General features: G+C 40.8%; 1 protein-coding gene across 2 annotated transcripts in view; it reads left to right on the plus strand.

Moving 5' to 3' along the window:
* The window catches only part of IGF2BP3 (insulin like growth factor 2 mRNA binding protein 3), a 137,912-nt gene that overhangs the window by 91,379 nt on the left and 22,751 nt on the right, over window positions 1–23,782 (plus strand). Inside the window, exons 4-6 of one of the 2 annotated variants that reach the window (XM_065883523.1) lie at window positions 10,739–10,790; window positions 10,887–10,950; window positions 20,597–20,878. In XM_065883523.1, the coding sequence (XP_065739595.1) occupies window positions 10,739–10,790; window positions 10,887–10,950; window positions 20,597–20,878 (398 nt within the window). The remainder of the gene's footprint in view (window positions 1–10,738; window positions 10,791–10,886; window positions 10,951–20,596; window positions 20,879–23,782) is intronic. The other variant, XM_065883524.1, reaches the window with a different exon arrangement.

The raw sequence follows: 23,782 nt of genomic DNA on the forward strand, positions 1-23,782 counted from the left end.
CATTGGATTAGAGCCCATTCACAGGTACTGGTGGATGTGAATTTTTAAAGGACACTCTTCAACCCAGTACAGGGGGTTAACCAAGACTGGGGGTGATCAGGGATTGCATTCTAGAGGATAACAAGAACCAAAATGCCATTTTAAAGATGGTTATTAAGGAATTAGTTGGGATTAGATGAGAGATGAGGTTGGAGAGCAATACGTGATAATGTTTTTTTTAAAAATAAATTTATTTTATTTATTTATTATTTTTGGCTGTGTTGTGTCTCTGTTGCTGCACGCGGGCTTTCTCCAGTTGCGGCGAGCAGGGGCTACTTTCCGCTGCAGTGTGCGGGCCTCCTACTGTGGTGGCCTCTCCCGTCGCGGAGTACGGGCTCCAGGCATGTGGGCCTCTATAGTTGTGGCACGTGGGCTTCAGTAGTTGTGGCGCGCAGGCTCAGCAGTTGTGGCGCATGGGTCCAGTTGCTCTGTGGCATGTGGGATCCTCCCGGACCAGGGCTCGAACCCATGTCCTCTGCATTGGCAGGCGGATTCTTAACCACTGTGCCACCAGGGAAGCCCCGTGATAATGTTTGGAACCATATTAAATTGCCTGGATTTTTTTTCCCCTAAGAGACATGGGGAAGTTCAAGGGTTTTAAATTTTAAAATCTCACAGTGTAGTGGCTATGTTTGTTGTATTCGTGGCTGAGTATGAATTTTGAAATAGCTTTTCTGTATTTGAGCAAATCACCAGGTTATGAATCTTCCAACCCATCTTAGAAATTGGTGCTCAAATTTTTAGCATCCCCTGCTACTAGGATGTGGAGAGCTGACCATGGTTTTGCTTCTGAAATACACCCATATAAGATTTCGATTCATTGAGCGATAACAAAGACGCGGAGTTGCCATGAGGACAGCAAGTACGTGGAGGTATGTTTTGAAGCGACCAAGTAGAAGCCGCAGAGCATACAGTTTCCAAACCAGGTATGTGCTGGGAGTGGTGAATTGTAGACAGGACTCTGGGAATCTCTGCAGTAGAAGAAGGAAGCAAGGAGGAGTAGTTTGAAGATCAGAAAATTGAGGATCCCCTCCCCGCCCCCCACCCCAGACCCCCAAGATCTTTTAAAAACCCGAGGTAAACTTGGTTGGTGACTAAATAGAGCCTCTAAGAGGTGAGCTTGCTATTTTATAGACTTGATTTCCTGAAAAGTTTGCAGTTAGCTAAATTGTCTTCCTCTAAGTATAGCTTCTCCTTGTTTATTGTTTGTTTTTTTTGGGGGGGGGTGGTGTTTTTTTTGCAGTACCCGGGCCTCTTACTGCCGTGGCCTCTCTCGTTGCGGAGCATAGGCTCCGGACGCGCAGGCTCAGCGGCCATGGCTCACGGGCCCAGCCGCTCCGCGGCATGTGGGATCTTCCCAGACCGGGAAATGAACCCGTGTCCCCTGCATCGGCAGGCAGACTCTCAACCACTGTGCCACCAGGGAAGCCCCTCTCCTTGTTTATTGATGGACCTTTGCTACTTATTAAAACCTTTACAATTACTTGAGCATGTGTACTTCCAGTCCCAGTTTATCAGTAATAGGTGCTGTTCCAAGTTGGTGCTCAGATCTTCTCTAAAGAGCATGAAGCAGGATCATGTTACAGTCTGAGGCATGGGATCTGGATGCAAAGCTTGTGCAGTAGAACTTGGTGCCAAAAGCAGTACTCAAGAGCTTAATTAGCAGTTTTTAAATATAGCAGATACATGGCTGGGCTCCAAGTAAAGCCTTGATTTTGAACACACACTACCAGAGACTGAGAGCAGTGGGTGTGAGGACACCCTGGTGGGTCCCCCTGCCCCACCTGACCAGTGCATTTCAGAATGGAGAAATGTCGAGGACATTTGTATGGGCTGCTTTTGTCACTAGTTTGACAACGCTCTGATGACTTGTCCACACCACTGTTCAAAAGCAGCTAAACTTATGACATGCATGTCTGTCACAGGAAACATGTAGCAGTGGAGGGAAGGGATTCCGCTTGACTTTTGTCCCCAGGCCATTCTCTTCTAGCACCCTGACCTTGTCTTAGCACTACTGGTTCAGGGCTGCTACGTGGGTTGGTGTGGTTAGAATCTCTCCTTCCTCTGCCCAGTCCCCAAATAATTCATGTGTTTGTCTTTGCCATTTGTTCAATTGAACCAAAAATATGTTCCATTTTAAAGACGGTTATTAAGGAATTAACCAATTTTTGGTTTAATTGTTACTCCAGCAGTGTCCAGTGAGAGCCTTAAGAATCAGAGAGGAGAACACTCATTTATTTTATTTTTTTTTGGCCGTACTGCACAGCGTGCGGGATCTTAGTTCCTCAACCAAGGATCAAACCCGTGCCCCCTGCAGTGGAAGCGTGGAGTCCCAGCCGCTGGACCACCAGGGAATTCCCAACACTCATTTCTTGGCATTATCTTTTGGAAAACAATGTAAAGGCCAATATAATCCAATTTAATGATCTCTTTTTTTTTTCCTGATTGCAAAATTACATGGTCATTGTAGAAAATTTAGAAAGTCACAAGGAAAGAAGAAAAAACCTTTCTCCCAACGGTTACACTAGTCTAGTATGATAGGCGCTTTCCTACAAGGTTGGCTCATGTCTAAGTTTATATCCTGTCGTGTCTTAAACATTTTCTTCTTTATTGGAAGTTTGAGCTATAATTGACATACCATAAAATTCACCTCTTTGAAGCATACAATTCAGTGTGTTTTAGTGTATTCACAAGGTTAGGAATCACCACTAATTCTGGAACACTTTTATTATCCCAAAGAGTAAACTCACAGCATTAACAGTCACTGCCCTTCCTCGCTTCCACCCTCTTCCCAGCTGCCGGCAACCATTAATCTTCCTGTCTCTATGGATTCACCTATTGTGGGTATTTCATGTAAATGAAATTATGTAATACGTGGCCTCTTTCACTTAGCATAATATTCTCAAGGTGCATCTATGTTGTAGTATGTACTTCATTTCTTTTTATGGCTTGATAATATTCCAGTGTATGAGTGTACCACATATCATTTACCCATTCATCACTTCCAGAGATGTTATTATAAGGCCCCATGGAGCCCAGGGGAATAACTGCTGCACATCTGAAGGACTAGTTCTTATGGGCAAATGTTTTTATCAGTATTTACTTTGGAACCAACCCCTTTCTTTATTTTTCTTCTCCAGACACTGTTGTCTTTTATTTTTAAATAAGCTTTAATGGGGGCAGTGGGATGGTCTGCTATCACTTTTGGAGGCCACTACAGTTGGGGATATTTTTCACCTCATTTAGATAAGTCACTTCTTCCCCGCCCCCCCCACAGGAATTCTGAAAAGTTTTATTTTACTCATCCCCACGAAATAAGAAAAAAAATGTTTCTTCTTTCTTTTAAACGTGAAATGCACCAGGTACTGTATTCCTACAGGAGAGGCCTTCCATTTCGAACAGACAAAATGGAAACCTGATTCTCTGCTTACAGTTTTACATTCTTGATGCTTGGAAAATTTTCCCACTGGCTAGTTTCTTGTTTCATATACCCCAAACCTGGTTTCTCCTCCACTTACTACATAGGTCTAAGAGGGGGGCTGTAGGTGCGTTTGTGAACCACATGATCCACACCCTCTAGCCCTGCACACTTTGGGTCAGATGTCTGGTGAGGTGGCATAGGGTGGTAGGAGTTTTTCTGGAAGCTAGCAATTTAAAGTTAACCATAAGCTGTATGATTGTGAACCGTAGGCTGTCCTGTTAGTCTCAAACTCGGTGTGTGTCCAACCAGCTCCGTCTAACTGGATCCCCCAAGTGCTTGCTTCTATTCCAGCACACTCCACGAGGGGATATGTGACAGAGGTGAATTCCAGGTGGAAATAGACAGTGGTTTGTTGTGTTTATTTTAATCACCATATATATTCCTTTTGCAAGTTGAAGAAAAATTAACTGTATGATCTATTGCCAGGGTCCTTCCTAGGGCCTAGAGGGCGTTTGTGCAAGCAAGCACTTAGAAGCTTAAGGAAATTACTGGGAAATTGGTCTTCTGATACTTATCTTAATGAGGATGGAGGCAAAGATTGAGGGGGAAGAGAAGATATAGGCAACTTTTTATTCCAGCGTGCTCTTTTTGCCTTGGGTTGAAAAAGATAGATAAGTCACTTCTTAATTAGTGCCTTTACCCAGAATTATGTTGGAATCATCCTCAGGCTTTTGAACTCGTGTCTTCCCCCTTTCCTCTAGTAATTTGTAGCTGTTGGAAGTGGTAACCCCTGCCACATTTTATTTATCCACTTGGCTCGCTTCTACCTTTCGGTGATTGTGAATAATGTTGCTATGAACACAGGTGTACAAATATCTCTGAGTCCCTGCTTGCAGATCTGGGTAGGTACCAGAAGTGGAATTGTTGGATCATATGGTAATTCTCTTTTTTATTATTATTTTTTGAGGAACTGCCATACTGTTGTCCATAGAGGCTGCACTGTTTTACATTCCTCCCAGCAATGTATGAAAGTTCTAATTTTTCTACATCCTTGCCAAGACATTTTATTTTCATTGTTGTTTTTTTTAATTATAGCCATACTAGTGGATATGAAGGTGGTATCTTATTGTGATTTTGATTTGCATTTCCTTAATGACTTATGGTTTTAAGCATCTTTTCTTTCTTTTTTTAAAAAATTTATTGATTTTTGGCTGCGTTGGGTCTTTGTTGCTGTGCGTGGCCTTTCTCTAGTTGTGGCGAGCAGGAGCTCCTCTTCGTTGCTGCACGCGGGCTTCTCATGGCGGTGGTTTCTCTTGTTACGGAGCACGGGCTCTAGATGCGCGGGCTTCCGTAGTTGTGGCACACGGGCTCAGTAGTTGTGGTGTGCGGGCTCTAGAGCACAGGCTCAGTAGTTGTGGCGCACAGGCTTAGTTGCTCTGTGGCATGTGGGATCTTCTTGGACCAGGGCTCGAACCCATGTCCCCTGCACTGGCAGGCAGATTCTTAACCACTGTGCCACCAGGGAAGTCCCTAAGCATTTTTTCATGTGACACACATACTTCTAAAAACATGTGGAGAGACCCACCAAACTGACAGTGGTTTCTTTTAGCACTTGGTGGAGTAACTGGTTGGGAAGTTACCTAGTCAAAAGGGACCCTAACTTTGCGTTATTTAGAGTGTTTTTTTTTTTTTTAAACCACTCTTTCTGTTAGTAAGATATAGAGCAAGTTAATGCTGGTTAATATCTTCATCTGATTGAGGAACATAAAAATAAACTGTTGAGCACTTGGAACATGGGTGGGGAAGTTTATCGACCCTGAGAGTTGATAAAGTTCTTTGCCTACGAAAGGATGATTTTGATCTTGCAGCAAAGTAAGGGTTAAATTGCTTTCAGTCTGCACCGTTATATTTTATTCTAATTGTGTGGGGAAATGCGGTAGCTTACTTGACCAAGTGGTTAAGAGTGTGAGCTCCGGAATCTGACAGCTGGGGTTTAAATCATTTCTCCATCACTTAACTATCTATCCAAGTTGAAATACTGTTTAACTTCTCCATGTCATAACTTACCCATCTATAAGATAGGACGTTACTTCATGGGATTTGTGTGGTTTAACTGAGTTAAAACAGATTAAACATTTGGGACAGTGCTGCTACGAGAAAGCACTCAAATGTTATCACTCATAGTTTATTACTAAAAAAAGGCCAGTGTTGTTGGAGAGGAGAGAGTGCCGTTAGATGATGGGCAGGTCACAGGGGGCCTTCAGGGCACTCATTAGGGACTTTGCTTTTTTCTCGGCCGCGCCATGTGGCATGTGGGATCCTAGTTCCCCGACCAGGGATCGAACCTGCAGGCATCTTAACCACTGGACCACCAGGGAGGTCATCTTTAGGGACTTTGGATCCTATCCCAAATACAAAGGGAAGTTCTTAGAGTTTACAGTAGGGTATGAGTTGATTAGCTCAGCTTTAAAAAATCCGTCTAGCCCAATACTATCCAATAGAAGGCTAATTCAGGCTTTCTATTGGATAGTTTAAAATTTTCTAGAAGCCATGTTAAAAAAGCAAGAGAGAAAACAAGTGAAAATTAATTTTGATGATATTTAATGCAGTCTATCTAAGATATTACAGTTTTAATGTGTGATCAGTATTTTAAAAATTGATATTTTATATTTTTTGTACTACGTATTTAAAGTCTGCAGTTTGTTTTACACTTAAGCACATCTCAGTTGTGGATTAGCCACATTTAAAGTGTGTAATAGCCACACGTAGGCAGTGGCTGTGACCCTGGATGATGCTGGTCTGTTATGAGAACAATTAGAAACAAAATGAATATGGGAGACAACTTAGGAGCATGTTGCCGTAGTCCAGAGAGAGATGCTGGAGGCTTGGTCTAGGGTGGTGGCAGAAGAGAAAGCAGCTTGAGGGAGATGCAGGTGCAGTTAACAAGGTTGAATGCAACGTTCCTGGTGTACATAACTGTAGATGGTGTTGCCTCTTACAGGAAAACGCAGTAGCAGAGGAGAAAGGGATTCAATATGGGGCTTGGGCACAGGTGTCAGGTCTCAAGCATTGCCTGAATAGGGTCCCTTCTGGTGTTCATTTTTCTCTGTGACTTTGAGGTCTGTGTGAGTGGATGGTAGCTTGGACTGTTCTCTCTTGGTCGCTCTGATCACATGATTTTATGGAATCCTAAATTATAGTCTCCTCCCCATGTTAGAGGATGTAACTTGTGAAAGTTGAGGATAACTAGAAAGTTGTGAGGTCTGGAAGGTCTGTGTGTTAAACTGGAGGCTGAGATTCCCTGGGTGGTTTTTTTATCTTTCTTGTTTTTTGGCCATGCTGTGCGGCTTGTGGGATTTTTGTTCCCCAACCAGGGATTGAACCCGGGCCCCGGCAGTGAAAGTGTGGAGTCCTAACCACTGGACTGCCAGGGAATTCCCTCCCTCTGGGTTTTATCGGTGATGAAGATGGTGTGCAACATGGCTTGTGAGGTTGTCAGGGATCTGGTGTGTGTACGTAGACCTCCTTGAGTTGAAAGTCCTTTTCAGAGGGAATGGTTTGAATGTTATCCAATTATAATGGTAACATTGTATAAAAATCTACATTAAGGTAGATATTTCTAAAAACTACCTTGTATTTGAAATTTGTAGCGTTATTTATTAGAAATGCTATTGGGAAGTGCAGTATAGAATTGTTCTTTGTTTATTAATGTAGCTGGTCTTCTATAGATAGACGTAAAAGAACAAAGTTCCCGGGATGATTTTATCCATATCTGGCAACAACTGGTTGCTGTTTCTGTATAATGTGTTGACCTGTATTTGAAGGAAGCGCCCTTCATCTCCGATGGCTTTTCTCGTGCTCCTGCTGAAATGAGGAATAGTCAGGATGACTTCTTTCTTGTAACCCCTCCTCGAAGTCTGAGTCTGGTTTTGGTGTTCAGGAGGTCATTGGTCTGTGTGTATGTGTGTGCGTGCGCATGAGTGGAAGGTGTACTGGGGCAAGAGAGTGTTAAATATCCTGCTTTTAATTTTAATTTTACTGGTTTTTAGAATGCTTGTGACTCTCCATGTCTACATCTTTTTTATATGAATTTGTGATAAATTCCTACTTCTTTATGTCACTATGGACTTTTTTTTTTTTTTCTTTTCTTTTTTTTTTGCGGTACGCGGGCCTGTCACTGCTGTGGCCTCTCCCGTTGCGGAGCACAGGCTCCGGACGCGCAGGCTCAGCGGCCATGGCTCACGGGCCCAGCCGCTCTGCGGCATGTGGGATCCTCCCGGACCGGGGCACGAACCCGTGTCCCGTGCATCGGTAGGCGGACTCTGAACCACTGCGCCACCAGGGAAGCCCACTATGGACTTTTAAATGAACCTGGAATTTGTTTCCTTTGCTCTTAGGACCAAAACTATTCTGTGGCTTCTTTTTAACCCCTCCCTTACCTTTTTTGGTTCCTCAGTGTTTGGCTCACAGGTCACTAAGACACGGTCCCTTCCCTTAAGAAGTTTAGAAGCAAGTGCAGCCCTGTGTGGAGGAGCCACACTGAAGGGGGCGCCTGGACTGTAATGACCAACACTGTCCCATCATCTTCTAAAACACATGTGTCCAATAAGGAGGATTGGAGTCTATGATCATACACCTATAAATTATCTGGAGTATGGAAGCCAGTATAACTGTGAGGAATAAGTTACTTGTGACACACCTGACAAATAATCACATCACTGTGGTCAATAATCACTAGTCTAGTGGGAGAATAAAGATCGGTGAAGAGATTATAAAATGACATTGCTTTCATCTCGGGGATTAGGTCAGCTAAGGTGCTGTGGAAATGGGGATGCTAATTTACATACAATAAAATTACCATTTTTAGTGCATAGGACTGTAGTTTCTAATTTCTAGAGATTTTACACATGGGACAGTTGACAACCAATAACATTTATTATTACTTAGAATGTTGAACTCTTACAAGCAATTTTGTTTTGAACATACTAAACTTTATATATAATACATGCAGTGAAAAATTTGATGGACATTTCCTGTTTTTTTTCAAGTTAAAAATTTACTTGTATTAGTTGTGTCTGTGTGTATATATATATATATTCACATATAAATATATGTCTATTTGTGTGTATACATATATCAATGTATATATAATTCATATATCACTTTGCCAGTGGGCCTTCTGGAGGCATTAGTTTCATTAGCATTATTGTAGGTTTAGTCAACATTGTTTATAAATCATGGGTATTTAACTTTTGTACTGTTTTCTCTGTAGTAGTAAAAGTTAATGTAGTGTAAGTTAAGCTACGTGGAGACTAACGTATTTAGTGAACAAATTGCCTTTAGGAAGAATTAAGAATGATGTTTATTTAAATAAACATCTATTAAATTGGCACTTACCCCCTACTTCCTACACGCCTCCTCCACCACCTCTAGCTACCTCCGTACCCCTGCCCCTCAAGGTACCCAAATTTCGTAAAGCTCTACTATTGGAGTGGCTTTCATTTAAAAGCTAAATTTTAAATGGTAGATGTACCTTTCCTGCTGCTTTAATTATTTAAGTTGGAATGAACACCTTGTTAGAATTTTTTAATTTACACAGAAAACATTTATTGGTATTAAAAATTTTTTTTAGTTTTAAAAGTATAAGTAGATTGCTGTTTAAATTTTTTTAAAGGCACTACATGTTGCGTACTATTTGCATGGCATTGTGAAAGGTTTCCTGTTTTTTGGCCTTTATAAATTAGGTCTCTTATCAACATTACACGCACGGCAGACTCACCTCTAAAACAGGTGAGCACTGTTATAAAGAGAACTGTTCCTAATAAGCTATACTAGTATTTCCCCCTGAGAATGCTTCACTTTATTTATGAACTATTTGAATGTCATTTTCTGCCTGTATATTTTAGGTGCTGGGGCTAGTACAGTGAACAAAAACTTCCTGTTCATGCCGAGCATGCATTCTAATGGCTGAGACAGACAAATGAAATTTTATGTAGTCAGTTAAGTGTTCTGAATTAAAAGTAAAAAATTAAGCTTTATGATTTAAGCAGTAGCTATAATTTGAGACAAAGATCAGTGTGCTTCTAGACCTCACCCACAGGAAATTCCCTATGTCAAAACTTACCTATGAAAATACTAACCATTCCATTCACAAATAGGTGTTAACCTTATTTAAAATGGAAAACTAAATAAATAAAAAGTTCCTCTCCAGACAAACCTTGCTATAGATTTCAATCTGGACTCAGCAGACAAAATAAAAGCCTGAAAGGTACCACTTAAGATAAACATTGCTTTAGAAGAATTTGCTTAAAGTTTAGTAGGAAATTACCATAAAAACTTATTTAGTGAGCTTCTTAATGGTTTACTGTGTCCTGGGGGCCAGAAAACATTCTCAAGGGACTGTCCTTCAAATTTTGCAATTAAATTGATGAGTAAATGGTTCACTATAAATTAATAGAAGTTTATTTTGTTTTACTTTTCAAGAAAAACCTGTTACAGTTCTTGGAAGCGAATGACAGTTGAATTTGGTTTACATGGATGAGATGTACACCTGCAGTTTATACTATAATAAATAAAATTCAGTCGCTGTTTTAACAGTCTTTCATTAGAATAACATGCATGTGCAATAATGAAGCTATGGGAAAGATAGTTCCAACTGTACTTTTCCCAACTCAGTGTAGGCTTAGAAGACTGACAGCACAGACTCACTTCTTTTTATACTTTCTACTGTCCCAAGAATTGATAAACCACTTAGATTAGTCTTTAGTTCAAGACTCCAGGCAGAATATCTTTCTTCATTTTGCTAGCCTGCCTTGAGAGTAGTCTGTTCTGATACATCTGTTCCAGCTGTGAAAGGAAGTTCTTTGAAAAGGAATATCTTAAAGATAAAACTTAACGTGGGCCCTTGTCTTGTGACTTGCTATACAAGGAGGAAGTGTGATGATGTGTTGGTGGTGTGTGTATGGGAATTACATGCTTCTTTGTCCTCCAGCCTCAGGGACCAGCAGCTGTAGCTTTGAATATTTTGCTGAGCCCCTATATTTCTTGGTTAAATCAGCTCGAAGTCAGGGACCTCGGGAGAGGCAGAAGAGAAAAACCCACCGTATGCTCCCTATGGGGCCCTTCCCTCACTTCTGTAGGTCCAAACCCCAGTTATTTTTGGCGGGGGCGGAGGCCTCATTTCCATCACAATTACTTTGTGATTTTAAAACCTAATCCTGCCCTTGTTAATAACATGGGAAATTGAAAGTTTGTAATTTTCTCTCCCGCTCCTGATAGGTGCTGGATAGTTTACTAGTCCAGTATGGAGTGGTGGAAAGCTGTGAGCAAGGTACATGTCTTCTCAATTGCTTTCAAATTTGTAAAAGGAAGAAAGAAGAAAGAAAACTAACCTATTTTTTCCTCTTCATTTTTTTTCTTCCTCTAGTGAACACTGACTCGGAAACTGCAGTCGTTAATGTAACCTATTCCAGTAAGGAGCAAGCTAGACAGTAAGCAGTTTGAAACTTTTAATCTCTGTGTAATAACTAGGTTAAATATAGTACTTATATTTTGGGCTGGTGGGTGGCAGACATAAACTTTATTTTGCAAAGTTTGACCTTGCAGTTCTTTTTAAGTTTGAATGTCTAATAAGAACCTACATTGGTTAAAGTTTTTATTACATTTTCAGTATATCTTTAATGCCAAGAATATAGTGATACAGTACGAAGCTGAATTGCATCCTGTTTGCAAAAAGCTCTGGGCCTGGGTATCATTGCTAAATTACATTAAAGACTTTTTTCCTTGTTATTGGTTATGATAACATATATTGTTGCTGTTTTGCCCAAAGCTGGTAAGTTTATCATGGGTTAAACTGACAACAGTGTTACTGTTAAGTTTGCTTGTTCGCTGATTTTTCTGATTACTGTTCTCATTTAGGAGTGTGCAGAAGTGGGATTAATGTAATTTGGTGGAAAAAAATATATTCTGATGCAATAGGCAGAGTTTCACAGATCAAAAAAATCTTACCTAGGAAAAGATAATTCTGTAGGCTCGGGAATAATCGAATGAACTGATTGACCACTAGAGAGAGGAAATGAGGATCCCACAAATACTTCTTTTGACTGATCTGCTCAGAACACAAACATGGAGGGATGGCATGCAAGGTACCCAGCAGTGCTGAGTGTCAGCAGACCACGGAAATTTTGACCACTGCCAGCTAAAGTGCAGGCAGGAACAGACTGTCTGTGCTCTGTGTGGGAAAAGAAGGACCATGCTGGCTGACCCTGAGCCCTAAAGGAGAAAGGCGAAACCAGCAGCAAGAGTGGGAATAGAGCCAGGTTACCAAAGGCAGTACCCACGCGTGGAGGGACTATGAAAAGAAAGATGGGGGTGGGAAAGAGATGGAAATTTGCATAACACGAGTGGAACTTTATTTTTTAAATTGGTAATATTCACATGGTTCAGAATTTTAAAGGTCTAGGTCTAAAGATGTATGTAGTGCAGATCTTCCTCCCGGCGCTGTTCCCCACCTACCTTGTTCCCTTCCGTGTAGATAACCGTATGGAAGAACAGCACGTGTGTGTGTTCTTCCTCCTTTTTACCCAAATGATACCATAACATTTGAGTGTTTTATACATATAAATGTATCTCTTACAGTTGCATAGAATTTGATTGTATGGATATGGAGTGACTTATTCCCAAATTGGATTTTTAGTTCTCTTGCAGTTATGAACGATGATGTATTGAATCCCTTTTGCAGTCATTTTGCAAGTGTGCGAGTATAGCCATAGGTTAAATTCCTAGAAGTAGATTTGCTGAGTCAAGATGGATGTGCATTTTAAAAATTTTGTTGGATATTGATGAGTTATCCTTCCTAAAGCTTGAACTAGTTTAAATTCCCGTCAGCACTGTGCGAGAGTCCATTTCTCCGTCATTCTCCCTAACACAGGGCTTTGTCAAACTTTGCCTATCCAGTGGGTGAGAAGTAGTATCTAATTATGTTAATTTCACTTTTCTTTCTCAGGAGCAAAAGACTCGAGATTCACTTTTAATATTTTAATATGAGACTCTTAATATTATTTTTTTAAATTGAAGTATAGTTGATTTACAATGTTGTACCACCTCTGCTGTACAGCAGAGTGACTCAGTTTTACATATATCTACATTCTTTTTTTAATATTCTTTTCCATTATGGTTTATCCCAGGAGATTGGATATAGTTCCCTGTGCTATAGAGTAGGACCTTGTTGTTTATCCATTCTAAATGTAATAGCTTACATCTACCAACCCCAAATTCCCAGTTCATCCCTCTCCCTCCCCCCCCACCCCCCTTGGCAACCACAAGTCTGATCTCCACGTCTGTGGAGGCTCTTAATATATCTTAAAATACTCATTTTTTCCTTCTGTTTGTATCGTTCATTTATTTTTAAAATGTTAACAGTTTATGTGAGGACATTATAGAAGTTGTGGTAAATGTTGTAAAACAAACTGATTTCTTACAAACTTTATTCTTCAATCATGATATAAGAGGAATAACAAGAAAATTGCACATTTTTTACCCGAAGTAGATTGGGGGTAAAAGTGAGCAGTGAGAACACAGGGGCTCCATTCATTTACATGTGTTAGTCTTTACAAAGACTGTAATAAATATTACTTGGTAGAGCCAACTCTCTGTTAGATGGGAGACGAGGGACAGCATGATAAACCCAAGGATGTTTGGAGGTTGTCAGAGGCCTGTCCCAGTTGTGTTATTTGACAGTTTATGTGAGGCTAGCTGGGTAGAGGGGAGGTGTCTCATTTAGCAGTTACTCAGCTGTATGGGAGAGCGCATGTCGGAGACATACCCACATAGCTTTGCAGATGTTTGGAGTGAGCCTTCATGGGGACTGGCTGACATTTAGCACCCACAACCCCCTGTAAAAATTCCGAAGCATTAAGAGTACAGGCATGGGAAGGGTAGACTGCTAGACAAGGCAGAATGACTGCTGAAGGTACTCTCAGCATGACAGCAAGCTGAATGTGGAGACATTTTAATTCTAAAAGCACTTCGCAATGATTGTTAGAGATTGTCAGGATCCTGTTGATCACGAGGAGGGACGAAAAGACTGTTAGGAGTTTGTAGTTTAGGCAGTTCTATAATCTAAACAAATAAACTGGGCATTTCAGCGAATGAAAAATCACCATGCCCTTCATTCTAGTAGTCAACCCATTAACATTTATTGAGTACCAATTATTGACCAAAAGTTGCCAGTGAATAAAGGCAAAGTCTCTGTCCTCAAGGATGTGCCTTCCAGTGCTGGAAAAGTATTTGGAGAGGGATTACCTGATTTAATTCCTGTCCAAGTGGAGTTTCCTTCTAGGAATACTGGGTTTTCTCCCTCTCAAGAATTCCAAAGATCAAAGAGAAATAGAAAACAAGTGAGTATTCAGAGAAAGTGAATAGATTTAAAGAATGGACAAATCAATTTTGTGTACAATGTTATGAAAACTATTAGTTTTCTAGTAAGTTTTTAAAAAAGATGTGAAGTGCATTATCATCCTTTGAGGAGAACTAATTTTATTTGAGAGGCTTTCGATGTAGTGGAGAAAGCATGGACCCTGAGGTCAGGCAGCTCTGACTGTAACCTTGACCTCTCTGAGCTTCAGTTTTTCAGCTACAAAATGAGGGCTGACAAGAAACAAATATATTCATATATGCTCATATTTATAGACAGTGGTCTTATCAAATATAATTTTGATAATTTACAGTAAATAATAATTCTTGTTCAACCCACTGCTTCTGGGCACCTGAAGAACAGCTGGATTTGGCTGGAGCTGGGGAAGGCTGGTCCGTTCAGGCCTTGCTCTGCTGAAACCTGAGAGCCTGTTCTCTGAGCTCCAGCAAGACTGTTGCCTAAACTAACCTGGCATGATTTCTTCTTGCCTTTTCCATTGCAGCCATCCAGAGCTCACTTCTTTAGGTGTTAAGGGCTGAGGTGACATTCTCAGCTGACTTCTTTTTTTCCGTAGCGTCTGTTACACGGGCATCTCTGTAACTGGGATGTGCTTGTGCAGGAGTGAGTAGAGCATGGAGATTAAGAGGATACATTCCAGAGTCCAATTCCATGGAATGGACTTTCTGTGCCACTTCTCTAGCTGTGACTCTGGTCAAGTTAAACTGTCTTAATTCAACCCTATGTGTAAAATGGGAAGGTGGTAAGAGTTCCTAAGTTAGCAACTATTACACATTTTCCCAACATTTTTCACTGCTGTTGATAACACCCTGTTATTGTACAGGATATACTTCATTTCAGATAATGACTGGCCACTGACCCTCAGGAGTTAGGGACCAAGTTCAAAAGCCTCTTTTTAAGCTCTATGAATGACACTTTTAAGAGGATTCTTCAATAAGGCTATGTCTCTAAGAATTTAACACGGAAATTCCTGCCACCTTGTGGCTAAGAAAAAAATCAAACGTTAACAGTGCCAGTATTACTAGGAAATGCATGCATTTGCTTTAACTCAAGCCTCAAATTACTAATTTACTAAAATAATACATGAGTAAAAATAATGAAAACTTAAAAAATAAATTATTAAAACCAGGAGTATGGGGCTTCCCTGGTGGTGCAGTGGTTAAGAATCCACCTGCCAATACAGGGGACACGGGTTTGAGCTCTGGTCGAGGAAGATCCCACATGCTGCAGAGCAACTAAGCCCGTGCCCCACAACTACTGAGCCTGTGCTCTAGAGCCTGCGAGCCACAACTACTGAAGCCCGCGCACCTAGAACCCGTGCTCCACAACGAGGGAGACTACCACAATGAGAAGCCCGCGCACCACAATGAAGAGAATCCCCTGCTCGCCGCAATTAGAGCCCGCGCACAGCAATGAAGACCCAACGCAGCCGAAAATAAATAAATAAAAATTTAAAAATAGATTAAAAATATGAATTAAAAAAAAGATCAAAGCATTTTATTAAAAAACAGGAGTATGTACTTAGTATTTCTTGTTCCTGGAAGCAAGAGGGCCTTGGGTCTGTGGAATACCTATTCCTTCCATCTTCCAGGGATGCTCAGATAACAAAGACAGTATTCATTGGAAGATTTGTAATGGGTGACAAAGAACCCTTCAGAATTTGTAGGTATTTAGTTCTATTTTTTAGGGTTCTTATTTCTTTTCTTTTTTTTGTAGTTGGGGCTGTTTATTATCTGAGGAGCTTTTTCTAAAGGTTGATTTGGCATTTTATTTTACTTTTTATTTTTTAAAATTGAAGTGTAGTTGATTTAATAATGCTACGTTAGTTTCTGCTCTGTAGCAAAGTGACTCAGTTTTATATACACATTCTTTTTTATATTCTTTTCCATTATGGTTTATCCCAGGACATTGAATATAGTTCCCTGTGCTATACAGTAGGACCTTGTTGTCCAGGGGGTTCCTATTTCTGGTGTGTGTTTTTTTTTGTTGGGGAGTAGGAATATAGTTTATATATTGAAGCTATTACTGCATATCTTTTCATATCAGTTTGAAGATTTGTATTGGGTACACACAGAAGTGTGTGAAACAACTTGGCTGATGGCTAAAGGGAGGATATTTACCCTTAAGCTTTGAAAATTATGTAAATAGAAGATTTATTCTGGAAAAAGAAACAATAGAGCAGGTAGTGAGACAAAGAAATTTGTTGCCCTTTTTGCCATTCAGAGATAACCACTGTGAAATTTGCCATCAAGTTTGTTAGACTTTGTCCATGCATTACAACTTTTAAAATGCTAAAGGTCATTCTGTAGAGTTGTGCAGGCTGTCTTTGCATTAACTATATTTATACTATTAGTAATCTCTTATCTGGTATTTCATCCCTACCACAGTCTGTGTAGCCAAGTCCTCTACTGGGCATCTAGGTTGTTTGCAGTTGTTTTTTGCCTTTAGAACTAGTTTAGTAATGAAGTCTTTTGTAGGTAAATATATGGGCTTTGTCCATAATTGTTTCCTTAAGATGCATCCCTGCAGTGGTATTATCAGGCTTTTGGTAATTGTTGCTGAATTGTATGTCTCAGCCTCTTATTCTTGGTACAAGGAGAAAATGGAATGGTATGACTTTTCAATGATGGCTAAGCCTCATTTTGTTAGGATCTATGAGATACGCAGCAGTGAGGTCTAGGAATAAGAAAAAGAGATTTTAGACATGGAATTTAGAGTTGAAAGGGACCCATAAATCTAGGCTAATGCCAAACAACAAAACGCCTTTTCCAGGGTTCCATGGCTACTTAGTCTTCAAGCTGGGCTAGAATTTGGGTCTCTCTTTCACTGCTCAGCTCTGTATGTGTGTACCATTGGATAAATTTAACCTCTCTGGGTCTCAGTTCTTCTTACTCTCTCATCCTTGAGATAAACTACTTACACTTTCTCTCAAGGCCCTTTCAGTCCTACACTGTGGTCTATCCCAATGAACTTAGCAGTGCAATTAAGAGCTACCAGCTAGCAAAACTGCTCACCATCTTCTGAATGACTCTTAAAATTGCATCAGAGCAGAGTCAAGTAATGATGAGAAACAGCCTCCTGAGTAATACACATGTGGGATAAACATCCTTGAGTTCTGTTGGGCTGAACGCATATGTTTTGAGTAATTATGATGACAATTGCTGATCACACGTCTTGCATGTACAGTAGGGTTGGTGAAAATACTATTAGAGTTTCCCCTGAACTCAGCAGACCACCAAATGGTATAGCTGAATATTAAGCTTTGTGCATAGAAAGGTTATAGTGGTTGACTTAAAATTCAGAAACGTGGAATCTTCAGTCATGAGAAAGTCATTGCTTGCAGTTAAGTTACCCCTGTACCTTCAGCTAGCTGTGTCCAAGTTTGGAGCACGGTGGGCTGAGGGGTTGGGAACCCTGCTTCCTTGGCAGTTGGCAGTGGGATATACACAGTGTGTGCTGTCTGCTCTCTGACAGGAGCAGCCTGAGGTTTAGAGCCTTTGGGACCCAGACTGCGCCCTGGGTCGTGGAGCCCTGTGCTATCTGACCTCCCAAGTGAGAGAATCTTTTCTTTTCCCCTCCAAGAAATCTTTTTAAAGCAGCACAGTGAAGTTTGGAATTACAGTTTATGCCAATTTGAGAGAGTTGTTTCTTGGGACACACATGACCTTATCTGGATAGCCCCAGAATACATAAAAGGATCTGGTGACTTACATGTTTATCTCTGTTTATTCCCATGGAGAAGGACGTCTGTCTGCCTGCCTCTCTCACTCAAGAAAGAAGCTAATTACTTTTTTTGGTAACATTACTGACTTAATTCTAGAATCAAACTTTACTTACCCTCTTCTGAAGCTGGCAGTACTTAATTTTATAGTGGGAAAGGAAGTCACTATGGACTGTATTGCCTTTTATCCCTGTAGGTGTAGTTAATTCCTACATTGGGCTTGGCTTTCTTTATGTCTCTGAAAGAACCTTCATTGATCTGTTTCTTCTGGGCTTTTAAAAGGTTTAAAGTTTTTTGGAATGGGGAATTCCTTGGTGGTCCAATGGTTAGGACTCTGTGCTTTCACTGCTGAGGGCACTGGTTCGATCCCTGGCTGGGGAACTAAGATGCCACAAGCGGCCCAGCGTGGGCAAAAAAAAGGTTACTTTGAATGAATATCTAATTGGTTGAAACTTCTGTAATTGCAGCTTCCTGTAATAAATATACATCATTGATATTAATAAAATCTCTCAGCTGTTGTCTTCCTTTAGAAATAGCCAAAATATTTTAGGGCCCTTAATCCACATATTCCTTAAGAAAAAAGGGGAGAGGGAAGAAGCAAGGAAAAATGTGTTAACTTAAGGTTCTTGTATGTGGGCATTGGTAAAACAAGTTTTGCTGTGTGCCTGCTATCACCTGTGAAGCTTATGAAAAGAATGCCATCTTTAGCTACTTTTTAAAAATTGAAGTATAGTTGATTTACAATGTTGTGTTAGCTTCTGCTGTATAGCAAAGTGATTCAGTTATATATACATTAGAAAAGAATGCCCTCTGATACAGAAATCACATGGAAATATCCCAAGATGTATTGTATTTGGAAAAAAAGCAAGTCACAAGACTATGTATATCATGATCTCAGTTACGCTTTTAAAGAGGGTACTGAACACGTACACACCTGTGTGAACATATGGAAAGAACTGGTCCATTTGCAGAAGTTATCACAGTTAACAGTTACAGTGGGAAGGGTCTTGGAGGGTTGGTGATGGTGACAGAAATTTCTTGATACTTTGTTTTCCTGTATGATTGGGATCTTTTCTAATAAGAGTTCATTCATGTGCAAGGCACTGTAGGACAGTGATGGAACAGGGGATTGGAGTGAGAAAGGGCAGAATTCTGGGTCCTAAGAACATTGGTATGCCTTGTTTGGTTGCTTGAATCTGCCATGCAGTTTCATGGTTTTGGTACGCTTTTTGGTGCTGGGACTATCTCCCCCCGCCACCCTTTCCATCCAAGTCAAACATGGAAAGATCTCCAGATAAGGAAAGCAGTACGTGAACCAGAAATGACCATTCTGAGCAACTAGACAGAGGGCATTTCATGCCTGTATTTCTGTCCCTGCCTGGATTGAACTCAGGGCCCACTGGAGCACCATCTGAGCAAAGAATCTGAGTAAACCTAGAGAAAGTGTGAGGCCTTTTTGAAAAAAAATTTTGTTGTGCACTGGGAGTGTGTATTATTAGGATTATGTCTGTGTATGCTTTTGAAACCTTGGTGATATCGTCCGTCAACTTTTTATTGAGTTTTTCACTTTTAGAATATGTAGGTAAGCTAGAACACAACAGTTTGGATGACTGTTATAAACAAGGTAAGTAAAAGATGCCAGACATGAGAGATTACATGTCTACTCATATATATTTATATAGAAATTTAAACAGGCAAAATTAATCTATGGTGTGAGAAGCCTAGAGGAGGGGCAGTTACTGGAAGGAGGTACTGGTTGGTGGGGCTTCTGGGACACTGGTGTGTCTTAGTTCTGCATCTCGATATGCATGTTCACCTTGTGAAAATTCATTGAGATGTATGCTTAAGATTGGGTACGTTTCCGTAATAAGGTTCAAAAATGAAAACAAAACAAAACAAAAGTAAAGCTCCTCTCAAAATAGATGAATGGATGTATGGATGGATGGATGGTTAGATAGGTAAGGTAGAAAACAGCTTCATTTGCTTTTTTTGGCTCACTACCACCCCTGTCTCTCTGCCCCAAATCAAATCATAAACTCCACGAGGGCAGGGACTGCTTACTCCCTTAGGGACTGGCTCATAATAGGTATTGAGAATTTACAGTGATTGATTAACCTGAGTATTAAATCCTACCCATCTCCGTTGAGTAGCTTACAGAATTTTGTCCTTTGATTCTTTTTTTTTTTAATATTTATTTATTTATTTGGCTGCACTGGGTCTTAGTTGCAGCATGTGGGATCTAGTTCCCTGACCAGGAATCAAACCCGGGCCCCCTGCATTGGGAGCGTGGAGTCTTAATCACTGGACCACCAGGGAAGTGTCCCTGTCCTTTGATTCTTAAAATATTTAAAATATTTGTATTTAAGAGGTTGAAGTAAGGGAGGTGTATATTCGTTACATCCTTTCCATTCTGATTTGGAAAAACTGGCCAGGATGACGACTGCCCACTCCTCTCTTGCTGTGCCGGTGCTCATAGGCTGTTACTGACCTTATGGGTAATAGCTTAGTCAAGAGTGGGGTTTTTTTGTTTTTCTTTTTTGTTTGTTTGTTGGGTTTTTGTTTGTTTCTTTGTTTTGTTTTGGGGTTTTTTTGGCCACACCATGCGGCTTGTGGTATCTTAGTTCCCCAACTAGGGATTGAACTCAGCGCTCTCAGCAGTGAGAGCGCTGAGTCCTAACCACTGGACCACCAGGGAATTCCCTAGTCAGGGTTTGACAAAGTGTTTTTTTTACTTTATTGGTAGATGGCAAATATGTTACCTTTGGAAACTTGTTGGTCTTTCCTATGTGTCCTTCAAAGGAAAAGTGCAGGTCAGGGGTGGGGGAAGTGTATGTGTGTTCTGGGTTTGCTACTTCTTCAGTGGCTTTATTCAGAAGTTTTAGAGCCAGTAATCCTGAGTGGATTAGGTGGGTATTGCTTTGTTGAAAGGTTTGTTTTATAGCTTGGTTCCTCTTCCCACCCCCTGCTCCTTGTCAACTTTCAGAGCTTTAGACAAACTGAATGGATTCCAGCTGGAGAACTTCACACTGAAAGTGGCCTACATCCCTGACGAAATGGCTGCCCAGCAGAACCCCTCGCAGCAGCCCCGAGGTCGCCGTGGGTTTGGGCAAAGGGGCTTATCACGGCAGGGGTCTCCAGGATCCATGTCCAAGCAGAAACCGTGCGACTTGCCTCTACGTCTGCTGGTTCCCACCCAATTCGTTGGAGCCATTATAGGAAAAGAAGGTGCTACCATTCGGAACATTACGAAACAGACCCAGTCTAAGTGAGTATTCCTGAGTGTGTGGGGGCCTTCATGCTTTCCGCTTTGGATCTTAATAACAGAGTGGGTTGTCTTGGTACTTTGTGTCCTTCTGAACATGGTAATGATCCCTTCTTGTATGGTACTTGGGAATCCGGAAAATCTTTGTGATTTGATACCCTTTTTATTTTTAATAAATAAATAAAATAAACGTATTTATTTATTTATGGCTGCGGTGGGTTGCACGTGGGCTTTCTCTAGTTGGGGCGAGCGGGAGCTACTCTTCGTTGCAGTGCGCGGGCTTCTCATTGCGGTGGCTTCTCTTGGTGTGGAGCGTGGGCTTCAGTAGTTGTGGCTCAAGGGCTCTAGAGCGCAGGCTCAGTAGTTGTGGCACATGGGCTTAGTTGCTTTGCGGCATGTGGGATCTTCCTGGACCAGGGATCGAACCCGTGTCCCCTGCATTGGCAGGCGGATATTCTTATCCACTGCGCCACCAGGGAATTCCCGTGATTTGATATCTTAGTGTTCATTTCATATAAACCTGGGGCTAAACCTTAATCTCAAAGGGAACTTCAAATTTTCACACATGAATGGAAAACAAATGATACTTAATCCACTCCTGATGAGGGAGGCCCTGATAAACAAAAGGGCAGCTTCTAGGTTCTCTGCTCCCCCATCTCCACTCTGACCTCCAGTGATAACTGCCTTCAGTGCTTTTGGAAGTAATTTTCTGGGTCTAATATAGAGATAGTTTTTCAGTCTTGCTTTACTTCAGTGAAGAATCATTCAGCTATGGTCCATAGTTATCCTGTGTTTAAGCCATGTAGTTAGAATGGTTGTTTCTTTAGGATGTTCTTTGATAGTTTTAATTTGCAGATTTTGAGGAATTAGAAGATTCTCCATCAAACCTTGGCGCTAGCTTTTTAGGAGTAGAAAGCAGGAGCTATTTGTTTTTATTTACCACTGTAGCCCCAGTGGTGGGCATGTTGCCTTACATGTAGGTGGGTCTCATATTTGTCAAATGAGTGAAATAACTGTATGTGAATTATATTTAATGCCTTTAAAATATATCTAAGGTACTTTCTCAATTTTGAAGCTCCAGTGATTATATATTCATTGTTTTGCTTTAGTAACCATCCTGTTTGCTTTAGTAACCATCCTGTTATGCTGTAGTGAAGATTTTGACCCAAAGAAACTTGGTAACGAACTCTGTCCTCACCCTTAGTTCTGTGAACTGCTACCAGGCACACCTGTGGGACAGCTGCTGCCATATTTCCTGAAGAACTGTGGGTGTATTAGGGAGAAGAGGCTGTGTGTACAAATCTCTCTTGTGTCATTCTATAGGAAAGGGTAGGGAAATGGCCCCTGGGCCAGCTCCAGAGATGACTGTGGATCATTTTGCTTTTTAAATTTAGTAAGAAAAATTATTATTTTGTGTGGTTCAAGGAGTTAAGCAGAGTCGTCTTCAGAAACTGCGACTAAACCTTGTGCTGTGTATATCCTGCCTATGTGTTTGTTGCAACAGGCTTAAGGGGCTATCCATGTTCATCACAGGCACCATGCCTGCCTTGAGCTGACTGACTCATTTCTCACGCAGAAACAAACGAACTGTGTCTAGTGGTGGTTGCGTACCCACTCCCCTGTGGAGTGACATCTGGTCCTGCCTTCACCTGCTTTGAAGCAGGAGTTGCTGGGTGCTGGTTACGTTTGTGCAAACTCAGTGGCTTTGACTTCATAATGTAGAGTGTGGGGAAGACAACTGAACCATAGCCTAATCACTTTTCATCTTAAATTTGCCTGGTTTTAATATTAAAATTTAAGGGCTTCTTGCTTCCCTTGATTCCCCGTTACCTGCAGAAACTAATTATTCAATGGTTTGCCTTCCTTGTCACATGGCAGATTAAAGTTGTTCCTTTTAATGCTACTCATTTCCTTGTAGGAGGAAAGAGCTTCTGTGATTTAAATTGCACTGTTTGTTTTATTTAAGCAGGAAGATGGAGGATGGAGAGGGAAGGGAAGCAATTTTTGTTGTATCCCATGATTCACTTGCAGCTCTGCCAGCAGATTTAATTAACTCTTGCCATTGAAACTAGTCATTATCAGATCTTCTATTTCTGGAATGGCCTCACAGGGCTACCCTAATCTGTAAAGCAACATCACGTTCTCTCAGACGATCAGAGTTTAGTAATCCTTAACACAGTGAGCAGATGGAAATAAACCGGGAGGAGGGAGACTAACATGTTACCTACTAGAAGAGAGACAATACTTAACAGTGATTGGGAATTGAAACCAGTGACTGGAAAGATGGTTCCTGAGATCAGAGCTGTTATCTAAGATACTTTTTTTATTGGTTATTTCTAGATATCTCTTATTTGTTTCACTTCTACATTGCCCTAATTTTTAGTTACAGGTTTTAATTCTGAGATAAATCTTCAGTTTTCAGTCAGACATTTAGGAAAATGAAATCCAGGCCTTGATTTTATTGGCAGGATGAAGTGGTCCTTCTCATGACCACGAGTTACGCAGCTCTTCATCTAGTGTTTGAGTGGCCAGGGGAACTCACCAGTACTTCAGTTTTCCCTGAACACATTTTTTTTTTTTGATAGTTGATTTTCTTTCTTGTACTTTTTAAACAGAAGACTTATTTTTGTATTTAATTCAAAACGTACAAGTATGTACATTAAAAAAACAAAAACAAAGAGCTAATCTTCATCTAACCCCCAAGGTGACCATTGTTAAGTTGGGGATATGTCTTTACAGGACTCGTTCCTTGTACCTACTAACGTGTAGCCTTAAATGAGAAATCATACCATGGTATGTATTGCATTTTTTTCACATAAGATCAAGGACCTCTAACTATGTTGGCACCTGTAATTTAACCACATGGTTTCAAACAGCTGTATAGTATGGATGTACTGTTATTTAACT

Source organism: Phocoena phocoena, chromosome 9 (genome assembly GCF_963924675.1).
Source record: "Phocoena phocoena chromosome 9, mPhoPho1.1, whole genome shotgun sequence".
NCBI classification, from domain to species: domain Eukaryota; kingdom Metazoa; phylum Chordata; class Mammalia; order Artiodactyla; family Phocoenidae; genus Phocoena; species Phocoena phocoena.